Source organism: Tripterygium wilfordii, chromosome 3 (assembly GCF_013401445.1).
Source record: "Tripterygium wilfordii isolate XIE 37 chromosome 3, ASM1340144v1, whole genome shotgun sequence".
In the NCBI taxonomy this organism is placed as follows: Eukaryota; Viridiplantae; Streptophyta; class Magnoliopsida; order Celastrales; family Celastraceae; genus Tripterygium; species Tripterygium wilfordii.
The window spans coordinates 2,840,309-2,858,548 of NC_052234.1; the positions used below are offsets into that span (position 1 = coordinate 2,840,309).

Consider the following 18,240-nt stretch of genomic DNA (forward strand, 5'->3'; position numbering starts at 1 on the left):
TCACCTTACAGCACCACAACTTTTTACCTCACAGTACTTCACCACAGCTCACAACATTTCCAAACGCTTACAATATATGTTGAATTGTCCTACGTAATCAAATTAGGTCAATTATTTTATTTTAGATTAATGTATAATGTAAACATTAAGTGATTTTATATTAATATTATTAGTCATCTAATATAACCGTAATTTAGATACGTCAAATTCATCTCACGGTACCGCACCACAGTTTTAAAAGTGATGCGTCAAACAGTTTTTTACGTTCCAACTCACCTCACAGCATCACAATTTTATAACTCACAGCACCGCACAACACCTCACAGTAGTTGACAACACTCCCAAACAGGCCCTATGTCTCCATCAAACCATCTTCTTAAAGGGTTTTTATTTTATTAATGTTTTGTTCATATACCGTATGCCCTCGTGGGGGGTTCAAAGACTAAGCTTATAATTTTGATTTAAATCCAACTAAACCCAAAGACTTTCTCTGCCTTTTGTCTTGGAGGAATTGTATAATACAAATTCCATGGTTGTTTGCTTGTGCATATATATATATATGTTTAATAAGATGAGAGAAGTTGTAAGTTGTAACCATTTCTGCTTGGAAGGACTTGTTATTTGGACCTATTGAAAGAAACAAGCTATGTGGTTGTTCTAGTGACTCTCATGTCATGACAACCCAAAACCTAAAATTCTGATTGATCAAAAAGATCAAATAGTAAAAAGCTGAAAATGTTGCTTTCATGGAGAAAAATCCCCACAATGTCTCTGTGAAATGGAAGTCAATTTGGAATTTAAATTGAAACTGACTTCATTTTTGTCAGTTTGTGGATTGGAAGTTCATGGAGAAAATGTTAATATGGAAGAAAAAGTCAGGGAAAAAGAATCTGGGTCAGACATTACATGATGGTCTTATAAATGACAAATGTTCATTGCATGATGCCCTTAATAATTTGGGGCATTACCAGGAAGCTAGTGGTGAGGTCTGGGTTTGGACCCATCAATTGTTGTCTTGAACCTACCATCACAAATACAACATGAAAGAAAGGCCAAAGGAGGATGTTCATTAGCCAGTCGTAGCTGCAATTATTTGCTGAAAAAATGTGCGAGAAAAAAAAGGTGAAAGATTAGTTCCACCAATAATATGCATGATCGCTCAAGCGATTTGATTATCATCACTCTCCTCATGAGCTGTTTGTTTTTTTTTTTTTCCCCTTTCTCGCATACGGCCCCTACTCCAATTCCCTTCCTGCTTGTTCCTTAAAAGAATAGAACACCAACAATATCTTCATGATAGTGATGACAATTATACTCGCACCCGTTGGATATCGGCATACGCTACCAGCATGCGTAGCGTATTGGAGACGCGAAATGTGTTACGGGTGAAAATATGAATGTTCAAGTGCATATCCGTGCAGGTGCGGATATGTTCGGCCGCCTACATAGTAGAAAACAAAGCTATGGACATTAGCGAATCTAGAAAATGGATATTGAGGGGATGTTAAATAAAGTGGCTCATATTATAATAATTACTTAATACTTAAGAGCTCTAGAAAAGGGGGTATTACTGATGTTGGTTATTTTTAGTATAGGGAATATAATTGTATTTTTGGTTATCCAAGTAAATTATTAAAAGGGGAAAACCCTAACTCAATTGTACTACTAGATTTTTCATGGTAAAGACAACCATAGACTCTGTGGATGTAAGCATTCTTGCCGAACCACGTAAACCTTGTGTTCTTCTTCTGTCTCTCTATTTCACTTGTTCTGTTTATTACTTTATTGTCTGTGTGTTGTCTGCAAGGTTTATTTACAATAATTGGTATCGGAGCTTGAGATTTAGTTTCTTGAGCAACTAGGGTTTCACAGATAGGTGAGTGGGTTGAATATGCATGCCAAGTTCAAAAAATTTGATGGAAAGGGTAACTTTTAGTCTATGGCAGATGAGGGTGAGTGATTTGTTGATGCAACTGAAGGTTCACAAGGCCTTAACTGGAAAGAAATCATAGCAGATGGATCCAGATGATTGGTAGAATATGGAAGGTATTGCTTTTAGCACAATTCATATGCGTCTAGCAGATTCAGTGGCTTACGATGTAATTGAGGAGAAGACAGCAAATGGTTTGTGGACAAAATTGGAGAGTCGGTTCATGTAGAAGAATGTCACCAACAAGGGGTCCGCTTGGTAGAGCGGTTGGATTGATTTTCAATGCTAGCAGAAAAGCTGTGGAAGAAAAGCTGAGCTTAAAACTGTATAATATTATTTATTATTTAAATTAATTTTAAGTATAAGCATTAAAATATTTTTAAATCAAAATTAAAATGATTATCTTAAAAGTTAAAAAAATATATCAATGTTTATACTGATTATCCTATATATATTATAATTTCTATATTAATAAAAAATATTAATTAATAAAACATTTTAATAAATCATTTGTTAGGGGCGATGTTACAAAATTTCTTTAAAGAAACGTGGGCTCCACATTAATTTGACATGTCTAACAATTTTTCTTTTAATTTGGTGGGCCCCACATTAATTTTTTTTAAAAAATAGCGGAAACACCTTCTGCTACAAAAGGAGCTTCTTTTTTTGCAGTGAAACCACTAGCAGCCATTGTGGTGTTTGGCGAGACTGATGAAGACTTAGGTCGTGAACTCAAGATTGCATACAACCGGGCTCACCGTTATAAGATGAAGATGGACCGAGCCCAATCGATCCATGCAATGTCATGCAGCCCAAGATGGACGAGCATTCTAGCTAGTCATCCAAGTCAAAAGAAGTGCCGCCAATCAAGGAAGTTGTCCTGAGTATCAACTTCCATGAATTAGAGACTTGTTAGTCTATTACTAGCATTACTTCTAATTTAAGTAGGTTTCTTTAATATGTTTTCTATTAAGTATGAACTTCATATTCTAGTAGGATTGTTGTTAGTTGCTTGGTTATATAAGACATTTAGAACATTGAGTTCAGAATCAATCAAAAATTAAATAAAAATCGAATTTTAAATTAATTTTAAGTATAAGCATTAAAATATTTTTAAATCAAAATTAAAATGATTATCTTAAAAGTTAATAAAAATATATCAATGTTTATAATGATTATCCTAAATATATTATAATGTCTATATTAATAAAAAATATTAATTAATAAAACATTTTAATAAATCATTTGTTAGGGCCGATGTTACAAAATTTCTTTAAATAAACGTTGGCTCCACATTAATTTGACATGTCTAACAACTTTTCTTTTAATTTGGTGGGCCCCCTATTAATTTTTTTTTTTAAAAAAAAAGGGGAAACGCCTTCCGCTACAAAAGGAGCTTCTTTTTTTTAGCGGAACCACTGACAGCTGCTGTGGTGTTTGGCGAGGCTGATGAAGACTTAGGTCGTGAACTCAATATCGCATACAACCGGGATCATCGTTATAAGATGAAGATAGACTAAGCCCAATCGATCCATGCAAAAGCATCTTCCAATGTCATACAAACCAACATGAACGAGCATTCCAACTGGTCATCCCAGTCAACAGAAGTGCCGCCAATCAAGGAAGTTGTCCTGAGTATCAACTTGCAAGAATTAGAGACTTGTTAGTTTGTTACTAGTATTACTTCTAATTTAAGTAGGTTTCTTTAATATGTTTTCTATTAAGTATTGAACTTCGTATTCTAGTAGGATTGTAGTTAGTTGCTTGGCTATATAAGTCACTTAGACCATTGAGTTTGGGATCAATCAAAAATTAAATAAAAATCGAGATTTGTTCTCAAAACCGAGAGTTTTCTCTCGACCCAACCTTGTTATTAATTCTGTTAAGATCAAGGTTTTCATCATTGGTGCTTTCATTGAGAGGCTACTTTGAATGGTGACCGACGAGGAATGACTCGATTCATTGGAGAATAACCTACAGGCTTTACGCCTAGCGATTCAAACCAATATTCGAGATAGTATTCGAGATATTCAACAGCGATTGGCTCACTTGGAAGAGGTGATCACTGCAAACTTGAAGGGACGATATCGACGAAGGAGTACCCACAGAAAAACCCCTCGTCACTCCCATGCTAGTGATTCCCGATCATCATCTGATTTTCAAGATGACACTTCATCGAGAAAAGATGAGATAAGCACTGACGCTACAATTGTCGATATACTCATCGAAAAAGAGAGAATCACAAACAAGAGAGCAGTGAAGCTAGAGAACCCATCTCTAAATGATGCCAATATTCTGGCCCAAACATTCTCTCAGTTTTCTCCTGTAGTGATTTCGGCCCCATCAAAAAATGATCTTGAAAAGGAAAATCAGGAGAGTCTCTCCCAGTCTTGCTCGTCAAAGATGAGGAAGAGGCAGAGATAGTGATAGTGATTAGTCTAGAAGTTAGTACAGAGGAAAGTTGAAGCAAAAGGCGAATAAAGGGGGTGCTTTAAGTGCCATAAAAAAGGCCACTTTAAGAAAGACTGTATTGAAATTCTTCAAATTCTGCAAGCATGGTGATAGAAACCTTGGATGAGGAAGACTTGATGGTGGTTTGTACGGCAGGTAAAAAAAACTTATGCTTCTACTGGATTCTAGATTCAGCATGTTCTTCGCATTATAATGCACATAGGGACTGATTCCATACTTACAAGACTTATGAGGCAGGTTGTATTGGGTGGTGGGTATTCTTCCAAAGTTGTGGGAATAGGGATTGTAAGGATCAAGATGTTTGACAATGTTGTAAGGATTCTGGAAAATGTAAAACATATTCCAGAATTGAGGAAAAACTTGATCTCTTTAAGGGAACTGAAAAAGACTTCGCATGATTTGTCAATAGCTTCGGGCAGTGAGATTCTTACGGTTTTCAAAGGTGTCATGATGATTTTGAAAGGGGAAGTAAAGTGAGGACGATTTGTACAAGCTGATTGGGAGTACGATTATAGGTGATGCTCTGTAATTTCTTCAGATTAATTAAGCATAAATACATCTTCTCTTTGGCATATGCGACTAGGGCATATCAGTGAGCAGAGTGAAAATTCAGAATTCCTTCTCTAATTATTATCGATCCTCATATTAGATTCTTTATCGACAATGCTGGTTAATGCTATAGGACACGATTTAAGTACGGTCATCAACGATTTGCACATCTTCTTGCAAGTTAAATCCCTAAGAAAATAGGATGATAAGAGAATCTAGTAAAGTAAACACATTAAAATTATGGATCAAGAAAACGAAATATATGCCGTGAGATTTATATGAATGTCTTTTGCCTCGTTATTTTCACTTTGTTTTACAGCGGCTAGAGTAGGAGCATAATGCCCTGTATAACTTTGTTCGATTATGAAGAGGGAACTCCACAAAAGAAAGCTGTTGGATGGAGTAAAATAGTGTAAGGTTGATTCCTATGAATTATGTGTTTATGAAAAATAGAATAGAGTCTAGTTCAAGCTGTCGTCACATAGGAGTGGGGATATTCTGAAATACGTATATTATGATGTTTGCAGCCTAGCACAGGTACTAGCAAAAGGTGGAGTTAGATACTTTGTGAGTTTCATTGATGATTTCTCCCGAAAGGTTTGGGTATTTTTCATGAAGAAAAAATCAAAGATATTCTCTAAGTTCAAGGAGTGGAAAGACAAGGTCGAGAAAAGGACATGGAAATAGGTTAAATACTTGAGGTCTGATAATGGTGATGAGTACACGTCTCAGGAGTTCAATGATTTCTACAAGAAGGAAGAAATTGAAAAGAATTTCACAGTTCCTAAGATGCCCAAGCAGAAAGGATGAACATAACACTCTTAAAAAGGACTATATCGATGAGGATACAAGCTGATCTACCTAAGTAGTTTTGGGTAGAAGCAGTTAACACAGCTTGCTATATTGTCAACAGATCACCGTCAACTTATTTAGAGGGAAAGTCTGCTGAGAAAATTTGGACAGGTATTGATGTTGATTATTCAGTTCGTTGATTTTTCGGTTATCTAGCTTATGCACACATTCCTAATGATGAGAGATCAAAGTTGGATTCAAGTAAAGTAATACAATTATTTTATCCAAAATTTTTTATGGTATCGAAGCATTAAAATAAGACAATGACGAGTCATCCTTTACTTCTGCCATGGCTACCTGTTATACCTCTCAATCACTCGCAACTACTATTTCACTTCCTATTTCTAGTTTCAGTTCCAATATAACTATCCATACAATTTCTCCAATACCTCTAAAACTTACGATTACTAATTTTACTTCATGGAGGTTAGAATTTCCTCTCTTTTACGGGCATACAATCTATTGGGTCATGTAGACGGTACTCGTCCATGTCCACCAATTCCTGATGAGTCCTTTTATGATAGTACTACTCAGATTCCCTATCACACAAGGCAGAGTCAGGAAAAATTTATTCTCATTGCTATTGTTGCATCAATTGATGCCATCGTTATGCCTTTCGTTGGTTATGTTCGTAATAGTGCTACTGTTTGGCAAAAAGTACATAAACTATTTGCAAGCAACTCAAGGTCATGTGTTTATGTAGCTCATATTTCAAATTTCATATAGTCAAAAAAGGGAACAAATTAGCGATTGAATATTTGTAGGATGTTAAAACTCTAGTAGATGAGTTGGTACTTATTGATAATCCAGTTGCAACTGATGATCTAACTATCTATATATTATATGGTTTGGGCAAATATTACATTGGTATGGTAGGTTCAATACGCACCCGTGAAAAGTCCTTCACTTATGAAGAACTTAAAGATGTGCTCATAGCTCAAGAAGACTTTATAAATCGCCTCATTGCTACTTCAGATTTGTCTATTGCCACAACCAACTTCCATCAGCGTCAAACCAATTCAAACTTCTCTGGAAGGGAGTTCCAATCAATTCTACGATGGCAACAAATCTAAAAATCAACAATCTGATACTCAACCATTTTATCAAGGCAACCATGGTTCTAGTCATTGATGGAGATCTCAACATTCACAGTGATTATAATGGCACTGATGAAGACAAGTTTGCATATTACACATATAAAGGCACTGATGGAGTTAGGCGAGTTGTTATATTTTCTGGGAATCCAAGTATTAGCTACATCCGATGGTCTATGCCTCTCTCAATAGAAGTACATTCGTAACTTACTTGACAAGGATGACATATCCCTATGTCTGATCTGACTAAATATTCAAATTCCTGGAAGTTTGCAATACTTGAGCCTCACTTGATCGGATCTCAGTTTTGTAGTGAACCCGTCTAGCCCAATTCATGAGTAAACCTATTGATACTCATTGGTCACTACTCAAGCAACAGTTAAGGTATCTGAAAGGCACATTCAATTATTGAATCACAATTTCAAAATCCTCTACCTTGGAACTTCAGGCCTATTCCAATTTCGACTGGGCTTGCCATCTGAATGATAGATCATGTACCTCATCAAATGTCCTCTTAATTTCTTGGAACTAGCCCCATCCATATCTTGGAAATCTCAAAATCCAAGAGCTATTGTGCGTTCATCCACTAAGGTAGAGTGTTAAGAACTACGCTAGGTGTGCGCCCATACACACCTTTAGAAGGCCCATACATTCCTTAACCAACCATACAAGCCCAACCACTACCCACATATAGAGGTGGCAAACCGGGTCAGACAACCTCAGATGTTTACGAAATATTTATATGTTCAAACCCTAACCCGGATTGATTTTTAGACGTACTTAATTATCCAAACCCAGATTGGTTTAAATCTGGGTTGTCCGGTTTGTCCAATTTGTCCAAATTTTTTCTTTACAAAATATAATTATAATGAATTAAAGTACAAAACCATGCAGCTGCTGGTTCAAAATCAAAGGCAACATGATGCTCCTTTTGTTAGATGATCACGATTGACATACTAATTAGTAATTACTACATATGATGATATGAATATACGATCCAGAAACTTAAAATTCCAAAAAAGTAACATCTCAAGTTCCAAAATCCAAATAAGCTTGCCCGTAAAATCATCAGAAATCATCAATCAATCTCGATATGGTTTGAGTCATAAGAAGATATATTTGGAGGACCCATTTGAAGAATTATAGAAGGTTCTTCTGCCTCCTCCACTATCCCGTTGGGTTTCTCTACAATTCATAACAAACATCAGTTAGTTCTAAATGAAAAAAATATTAACTATAAATGACAAACAATATATGTTATGCATCAACTAAAACAATACTCAAGTTATCACCTTGATACTCAAACACCCAATTTCTTGTGCATATTATAGCTTCCTCACTATCATGAGCAAGAGAACTGCGAGTTGGTGTGAGTACTCGACCTCCAACACTAAATGCTTGTTTCGAGACAACACTTGAAATAGGAATAGTCAACAAGTCACGTGCCATAGCAGCAAGATGTAGAAATCGAAATTGAATAGATTTCCAAAATTCCAAAACTTCTATGTCTTTCTTTCTCTCCATGGGTGGTTCTTGTAAATACAAGTCCAACTGTGATTTTTCTTCTTGGAATTGAGTATCTTGGCTTTGAAAAGAATTATAACCCTACATAAAAACATAAAGAATAACAGTTCATTAACACATGATTTAGCAAATCTTAATAATTAAATTTTAAAATATGGAAAGAAACATTAGAATCTTACCACATGATAAGGATCAATATGGGATAAAAGACGACGAAGGGTTAGGGCTTGGAGTTTAGGGATAGTTGGATAAAGACGACGAAGTCAAAAGACTCAAAACATGTGAATTTGTGTGAAAAAGAGATGAGCTTTGCCTCCTGGAGTCTTGACTCTTGGGTTTCATTAAGTCACAAGAAGTCTAGATGGGCTTGTATTGTAGTGGTCCAATCAAGAAGCTTGGGCTACATTTAACCATGTGAAAGAATTGAAGATGGGCTCACAATATGGACTCAAAAGTATTTAAATGATTCAAGTGTATATATTTATATGTATATAAAATATGGGATCATATGGTCATTTCTGGTTTGTCCGGATTGCTAAACCCGGACCCGATTTTCAATTGAGACAAATATTTTTGTTTGGACCCTAATTTCGGACGTATAATTGTTATTCGGATTTGGTTTAATTTGAGTCTGACAAATTCAGACATTCGGACTGGACAAAGTTTTGCCGCCCCTACCTACATATGGGCTGGTTATAACCAACTAGCCCAATAGATCACTACCTAGAAAACTTGTTAGCTGATTGAGGAAGGCATTTGCCCTCCTTATCAATAGATCACAAGTCCCCTATCTAAGCAATGTGGGACATTCGTATCAATACCCCCGCTGTATTGAGCCAATACCCACTTCGGCTACACTCAGTGAGGGTCTTTCACTAGGCTGGGGTCCTTACTAGCACCACCAGATACACTGGTAGCCTTTTCCGTGGAGACCCAATCCAGTCCCATACCTGGACGAAGCCGACGTCCACGTTGGCTGCACTCAATGGGGGTCTTTCACTGGGTTGGTGCTTACCTGTACCACCAGATCCACTGGTAGCCCTTTCCGTGGCGACTTGGTCCAATCCCATACTTGGACGAAGGGAGACCCAAACACCCACATGTGCAAATACCAAACACCTCTGATATTGTGGACCTGGTCGAGGTTGGGCCATTTGTCATATAAAAAATGAATTAGGCCTTCTATGGACACATGCAAAGTTCATACGTTCAATCTTATGTTTGAGAATTTAGTAACCATCAAAATTCGGAAAAATTCCAAGTCGGTTCCATTTGTGAAATTTTTGAACACTTAAGTTCAGTTCAAAAAACTTTATTCCTCTAAGGTACCACGAGTATGCTAATTACTTTTTTACCTTTGTCTTCTTCCTCTCACAACTACACTTCTCTTCTTCTTCTCTCTCCTTATTGTTGACGGTTGGTATCCAACCTAAATTGAAGCTCACATCACCATGAACATACTCCGATCGACCTTCCACCACCATCAACGACCATCCATTTGGCTCGGAAAACTATCAAAAAGTCGAGACCGCCGCAACACAAAAGCCTTAGATCCGGCCGATTTTGGCGACGGTTCGCTACACCACCACAACCATTGAACTCCCCTCACTGAGACGCATAATGCCCAGCAAGATACTACCCAAAACGGCCACCGGATATGCCCTTTTTAAAACAATAACATTGGTCGGTCAGTGTTACTAAGCCAATGTTACTATTTGGAAAAAAAAATTGCGACTGTTCGCCATACCACCATCACTGTTGTACTCCCTTCATTGAAGCACACAATGTCCAGCCATATACGATCCAAAACGGCCACCAGATATGTCAGTTTTAAAATAGTAACATTGGTCGGCTAATGTTACTGTTTTGAAAAAACTTTAGATCCAGCCAATTTCGATGACAATTCACAACACCACCATCACTGTTGGACTCTCCTCACAGACACACATAATGCCGGCCATAATTTTCTTCTTAAGAGCTCCGACTTATGAAGTTCTTAACCCTTTGCTTTCTCACTTTATGACTTAAGTATCAGAGTGTCTTTTCCAAGGAACACACCTCTGGGAACCTCTTAGCTTATTTTGCTCACCTTGCCGTCTTAACATCAAACAAAGAGTCTAGTTTGAACCGACTTGGTACGCTTTTGAAACGAGCTAGATTTGTACGTCATCATCAAATACCATAAATATTGTTGTACACATAATTCTACATTAACATATACTATAACACATGACACTTAATACAACCCGCAACCTCCAAATATGAAAGGTCCCTTCTAACCAATTAGGATGAAAATTGATTTCTAAATTTTTTGATATTTATACCATAAACGAGACGAGAAAATAATTAAAAAAAATAAAGTGTATGTTTTAGGATAAACAATTTAACATTTATATCGTTGATACTATGGAATAATATATTTATCTCAATAAACTGGATTTCTAATGTTACTATTACATATAATACCAAAAAAGTATCTAATTATTTAGATTATATTCTAAAAACGGTGTTGGGGTTACTACCACTATTGGTCATTGAAAGATTACCATTATTCCAATTTGGTCACCGACTATCAAATTGTTCCAAATTAGTCATCGACACTTGAATTGGTGCCAATTAAGCCACCCTGACATAATTGGACAATTTCGATCAGTCAACCTACTGAGGTGGAAAGTTGACTGTTAATCCAATATTAAATAAGGTTGATGTATCAAACAGAGCATACATGCGGCAAACGATGCTTCATAACCCATATAAACCTAAAAGTTGCATTTGAACAATTCTTGGAACAAGATAGACTGAGAGTGCGAGGAAGCATTGACGTTCGTAGGAGGCAGAATAGAAGATCGGCATTGGAACTCTGAGAGATTCTTCTTTATCTCCTCAAGAGACGCGATCTTAGAGGGCCTGTTGAGAGGTGAAATTTTTTGTTGTTGTGGTTGTGGTCGTCTGGCATATTGATTTTGCATTTGGTTTTCCATCTATTGATGTCGCTGCTACCGTCTATATTGTGAATTGACGATCAAGGCAGTACGATTGCATTAAAATATCGTGAACCGTTGATACCCTTAATTTATCCCTAACAACCTCCAGTGTACACCCTTGATTTGAAGTTCTGCTTTACTCAATCAATATACCTTTCGATCTCCTCCATATCTCATTCTTGGATGGGTTGGATTTCACTAGGACTGGTGTGGGTGATGGGTTGTGGATTGGTGCCGGTGAATGGTTGGTTTGTGGGTGATGGGTTGTGGATTGGTGCCAATGAATGGTTGGTGGTGGGTGGTGGGGTTCATTCAATGTCTAGTGAAGCCATTTTTGGTTTATGCTTTTGCTGAGAAGATAGGATGGTAATGTGCCCGTTTGAGCGTGTTGTGAACTGTTGTGCGGCGCTGTGAGGTTTAAAACTGTGGTGCTGTAAGGTTAGTTCAAACGCAAAGCTGTTTGGCGCATCACTTTTAAAACTGTGGTACAGTGTTGTGAGGTGCGTTTGGGGTATCTAAATTATGGTTATATTAGATGACTAATAATATTAATATAAAATCACTTAATGTTTACATGTACATTAATCTAAAATAAAATAATTGACTTAATTTGATTGCGTTGGACAATTCAACATATATGTATATGTTTGGCATTACGTTTGCACTGCATTCAGTTGCACCTCACCTCACAACACCACAGTTTTTTGTGACATGCCAAACACTTTTACAACAAAATTCACCTCATAGCATCACAACTTTTTATCTCACAGCACTCCCAAACGCTTACAATATATGTTGAATTGTCCCACGTAATCAAATTAGATCAATTATTTTATTTTAGATTAATGTACAATATAAACATTAAGTGATTTTATATTAATATTATTAGTTATCTAATATCATAGTAATTTAGATACGTTAAACGCACCTCACAGCACCGCACCACAATTTTAAAAGTGATGCGTCAAACAGCTTTTGCGTTCCAACTCACCTCACAACACCACAGTTTTATAACTCACAGCATCGCACAGCACTTCACAGCAGTTGACAGCACTCCCAAACAACACCATATTGTAAGCTTTTGGGAGTGCTGTGAGGTGAGGTGAGGTGCTGCGAGGTAAAAAGCTGTGGTACTGTAAGGTGAATTCTGCTGACAAAAAGCGTTTGGTGTGTCACAAAAAATTATGATGATGTGAGGTGAGGTGCACCTAAATGCAGTACAAACACACTACCAAACAGCTACAATAACTTCTATTCACCAGAAGTGGTGAATATGTCCTTTGGGGATTTTTGAATTGTTGTTCAAATGGAGAAGTTGTTGCATCAATTGGGATATATAAAAGAGCAGAGATAAAGGGAGCTCCTTTGACAACCACAATCTGTTGTTGGTGGTGGTGAGACGCTTTCTTAACCATTTCTTTGGTCGAGTCTTCAAATGGGTCTTTGGGCGATGAACGAAGAAGAAGAAAGTTGTGGTTGCAGTGGTGGTTGCTCATTATACCACTTATGAAAATTTTCAAACAAAAATTTAGTAATATCCACATTGGATATGATTTTTCATATGCAACAGTTGGTTTAACAATAAACCTGCCACCTCAGCAGGTTGACTGATCGAAATTGCTCAATTATGTCAATGTGGTTTAAATGGCACAAATTGAAGCGTCGATGACCAATTTGGAATAATTTGACAATCGGTGGCCAAATTGGAACAATGTCCATCATTCAGTGGTCAATAGTTGTATTACCCTCTAAAAACGATATACAAATATCATAAGAACTTACCATAAGTATTGATCTAATCCAAACTTGGGACTTCAAAACCCAAACCCAATCCAATATAAGTTAATCAAGATTATGCAAATTAATATTGTATATGGTGCAACAACACAGAACTGTAAGCAAACTCTATACATTTACATACGTAAGATTGGTGGCTCCCGCACCCTATATCAACATCAAGAATCACACAATCACAGCTTTGTAGTTTGTAGTACTGTAAAACAAAACCGTATGTATGCAAGAATTGGTCAGTGGTTTCTTATTATGCTAATACTAATAGAGGACAAAAATGTCCGAGGAACCAAGCAGCCGCTTCCACCTCCTCCTATTAATGCTAACCAAACCATCTTTTCACTCATTTTTAGCCTCTAAAAAGTACAAAAACCAATTACAAATTATTCATTTTTGCTCATTCGATGCATTTTTAACATTGAAAAACTTGTGGGTTTTGTGATTGCTTATGCTCTTTCCTTTTCGTAGATTCGAGGGGGTGAGAGTGAAAATCGATACAACCATTTGGGGTTAGCGAAACATTTGGGTTTATGTTTGTTTGTGTATACAATGATGAGATGGCAAGACTTGGTTGTAACTCATGAGTGTGATATTAAGGATTATTTAGATGTATTATTCTCCTTCATCCTCTTCATATCATCAAAGCAAACCGAACCCTATTTTTTTGTGAGTTTTATTTTGTGTGTGTTTATATACATGTTTGTAGTAGATATTAATTAATTAATTGTTGTCTTTTTCACCTGCAGCCCTTTGACCAGTCTGTATTCTTCATATGTACGGACAACGCACTTATTCTTAATCAATCAAGGCAAGTTTTCTCTTTTCTGGCTTTTGCTATTCTCTCTATGCTTTTCTTGACATTTTCAATTGCTAAAGTATTTACCTTTCCTTTTGGATTCTTGCTTTTAATTTATGGGTATTGCTTATATGTATGCATACATGTATGTCCACTACTTGAATGTTGAAGAGAATAGAAATATAGAATTAGCCTTTCTGATTTTATGATGGGCTAAATTCAAAATTTGATCATAGATGAATCTCTGAGAAGTTTTGATTATGCGTTGTGAAATAGTTAGGCACTTTTGATTGATTTGATTCTTTATATGTAAATCTGCTGAATCAGTTCTGTTGTGAAAACATTTCTGGTTCTGTTTGGGCGTGGATGTTATTTTTTGTAATGATACCCTCAAAACACAATTTCTGGTAAGTTTTGCAAAATAGACATTCAATATTAGCCTCATAAATAATATGAAATCTCAAAAACTGAATTAGCAACAAATCAAGCTTGGAACCCCCCTGTAATCGCACTAGTGGGGGTTGATGTGGGGGTTCGCTCTTTAGGTTTTAATTGCAAATCTCTTTTTCCAAAAATTAGGTTAATGTATTCTTTATATCTGTATTGATTTGAATTATGGAATTTTACATTCTGTTTCTTGGGAAAATGAATGTTTATTGGTTTAATCTTTTGCTTCTCTTCGCATCTTGTTTTCACATCTCATTTTCATTCTACCAAACAGTAGCTCCTTTTTGTTATTCTCAATAGCCAAACAAACCTTTGATTGCCTTTCCTTGTCCTTCCTCATCAACCAACCAAAGGCATATATTGGTCATTTTAAGATGGAAAGACTGAACCCCAAACTGACCAATTTGGGCCCTTTTTTCTCTCTGGTCATGTACTTCATATTCTTGCAATTAGCTTACGAATATGCTTAAATCATGGTGTGCCCAGATGTGAAACTTTGCAGAGAATTAACGCATAACCTACCCTCTAATACATGCAAATGATAAGGGTGTCTAGTGCATAGGCAATACAGTAATGAACATAATATTCCAACTTTTTTTTAGCATTGGTGGGAATTCACTATCAAGTAATGTAGAAAGTATCCTTTCACTACAAAAAGTTATTGTATTCTATGGTGAACTTTTCTATGGCTAGGGCCCATTGATTTATAAAGATACCATGTTATGAACACGGTATCATGTTATGAACACATATTATAATGATTTGTGCTTCTCTTTTTATCCAAAATTCTTTCCAGTAGATGGGTAGACCTTCAAATCAATTTTGAACAAATAACAATCAAGAAATTAACTTAAAGATTGGTATCTGAAGCCTGCAACAGTGCAACCTCTCAATGCATAAAAACTTTATTCTTTTATACCAGGAAAAACTCTTATAATCAGCTAGACTTTTTACCTTTGTAGCTTTCCTCAACGTCAAAGGTTCTGATAAGCGTGTATACTTTTTTATGACATGCATGAAGAGGAATATCTTTTTTCCCCTTTTCTGCTTTTTTATAGTGACCTGTATGACGATATATCAACCTCCTATGGGCTTTGGCTACGTTATTCATTCGTATAGTCTTATTGTGTATAGGATATTAAAGATGTTGGCTATGGAGTCGAGTGGAAGTGCTACGCGAATTAAGAAGTGTGCCTTTGACTTGCTGTCAATCGGGGATGACCTTATGGACGACGCAGACTCTTGGGATCTATTTAGAAGGGATCTAACCCTGAAGTCCACGTTTTTGTATTGTGATTTCAGTCAGATTATCTCAAATGCCCCGAAGGATCAAAAGAAGGCTCTTACTGAACTTGGTAATAAGTTGTTTTGCTCCATTGAAGAGGTAGCTCCATCCTTGATTATAGTTTTTCTTGTTATTTTTTATGTTTTGTTTCCATCCATCCTCTGAAAATCCTTATTGAAGAATAAATTTTCTTCTAACCAGCAAAAAAAAAAAAAGATTCTGAAAACGTCGTACTGAACGAAGGAAAGTTGTCACATTACTTTTGTGGATCCTCAGATACTACCTTAACATTCATGTTATAACGTGTATATGATGCTTATTATTCAACTCAACCTATGCATTACCATCCTATATGTTTTCCATGGATAGCACCAACAGTACTTTGAGTCCCACCCTTTGCAGAATCTTGGAAGCTTTTTTACCAGCTCTCAACCCCAATAAAAGAAATAAAAACTACAACTTTAGTCTTTATCAGTTAAGGTTTTCCTTTCATACGATATGAAGAGAATGGTTAATATTGTTATTCGCAGTTGGACCGAGCAGTGAAGATTCAAAACATTTCTTTGACCCAAGACCGTTACAACGATGCTGCTGTCATTTTACAAGAGGTGATGGCGATCATACCTTGAGAAATTTAAGCTTGATGGCTTCTGCCATATATACGATCTTGCTATTACATATATAGTCAATAAATAAGTCTTCAAGTTGTACATACAAGCTTATGTTTTAGTTTCTACACATAATCAGCATATGTTCAGTTTTACATAGAATTAGCTTATGCTCAGTTTCTACATAGACAAAAGCATTGTCATCCCGAACAACTAGTGTTTGAACCTGTGCAATGCACAAATAATAAAAGAAATTTATAATTTTACTGAAATACTTAATCATAGAAAAATTAAGATATAAAGTGGGTGTCAAGAAAAATATATGCATATATAATTTAGTTTGTTATGAAATATTGATCTAAAAAGATATTGTTAAATAGGAATTGGGTTAGGAGGACATAGTTTCTTTGAATACCTAAAGTAAACTTTCATAAAAAAAAATAAACATATTACTTTTTGAAGTTTTTATGTCTTGAGAGAGAGCCTCTAGAGACACTTGATCAATGGAATCACACAATTCAATAATTGGGTCAGTGAGATTCTCATCATTAACTCAATCTGAAGTACATGATCTTCAATGATGAATTCTCAAAATCATTCAAGGAAAAATAGTTTCCAGGCTTCAAAGTCCCTGTGAACTATATCAGAGTTGTAAAGATATAAGACGACTTAACAAATGTTAAAATGAAAAATAATCTGATGAAATTATTCCAATTTAGAACAGATAGCATCGAGTCAAATATAGAACAAAGCAACTTTTGCTTTGTTTTGGATCAAGTAAAAACTTCACAAAGAGCTAAAACATTTAGGGAAAAAGTAATTGTTAAATACAATAAAACAGTGTACCTCTGTCGTTTGTTTGTGGATGATGATCTCTTAACACTTATTCCAAGTGTCTTCAGCTCTATTGGCTCACTATATGTGACATAAATTCCTCGAAAATCATTAGATAAAATAGTAGAATAATTTCTAAATTATATTATACAAAATTATAGTATACTAAATTTAGTAGTTTTTGTCACAAACAGTTGAAATAATTTCCTAGAACATGATATAGTGTAAACTTCATAATTCTTTTTTCAATCAACTATGGAGAAAAACTATTGCATTGTTGTTTTATTCATTTTTCTTGATACAATTCCATATTGCTCTCTCAGTAGAGTGTCATCTTTGTATCCATCTTCATCATTATGAAAAATTAATGGACACTACAAACTACGATGATTTATATATTTGTCAGAATTTTGTGTAATTTTTACTATATCTTTTAAATTAAAGGTGATGGAAATTAAAAATCACAAATAAAGTTGATTATCCTCCATTTATTATTTTAAGAGAGATTTGACAATCTCACTTTCACGTTGTTTGATTCTTCCGCTTCTCAGTTGACTAATGATGTAAAGCATTTCACATAAACATAGTCCATAAGATTCTAGAAAAAGAGTCAAACTACAACATTTGCAACATTTACAATACTTAAATTTAGTTAGTAACGTATTTTTAAGGTTTAAAATAGAATAATGCTGATTTTACAACTTAACTTATTTTATACCCATAAAATATTTAAATTTAAAAAACAATAATATTCTTCATGATAATTTTTATGCAAGAAATCATATTTATAATAAATTATACAAATTTAGAAAATAAAATTTTTTCATATAATACAAAACTATAATTATTTGTATTTGTCAGATTTTTGTGTGATTATATTAAAACTGAAAATCGTAAATAAAATAAATTAAAATAGAAAAACGCAAAAAGAATTTGCATTATTAATTTTGAGATACAATACCAATTTATCCTTTAGCAACAAAAAAAGAAAATTTTATTTCATTCGTATAATTAATGGTAGATAACAATAAAGCTCTACTATGTTTAATATGTGTAAGAAAATAATTAAAAATC

The 18,240-nt window shown here is 35.3% G+C and overlaps 1 protein-coding gene across 1 annotated transcript; it reads left to right on the forward strand.

Moving 5' to 3' along the window:
• The first annotated feature begins 15,550 nt into the window (after nt 1-15,550).
• LOC119984729 (photosynthetic NDH subunit of lumenal location 3, chloroplastic-like) lies at nt 15,551-16,549 on the forward strand. The gene is made up of 2 exons (XM_038828815.1): nt 15,551-15,823; nt 16,255-16,549. Exons 1-2 carry the CDS (start codon nt 15,584-15,586, stop codon nt 16,351-16,353), a joined length of 339 nt encoding a protein of 112 aa, XP_038684743.1. The 5' UTR covers nt 15,551-15,583; the 3' UTR covers nt 16,354-16,549.
• The last annotated feature ends 1,691 nt before the right edge of the window (nt 16,550-18,240 follow it).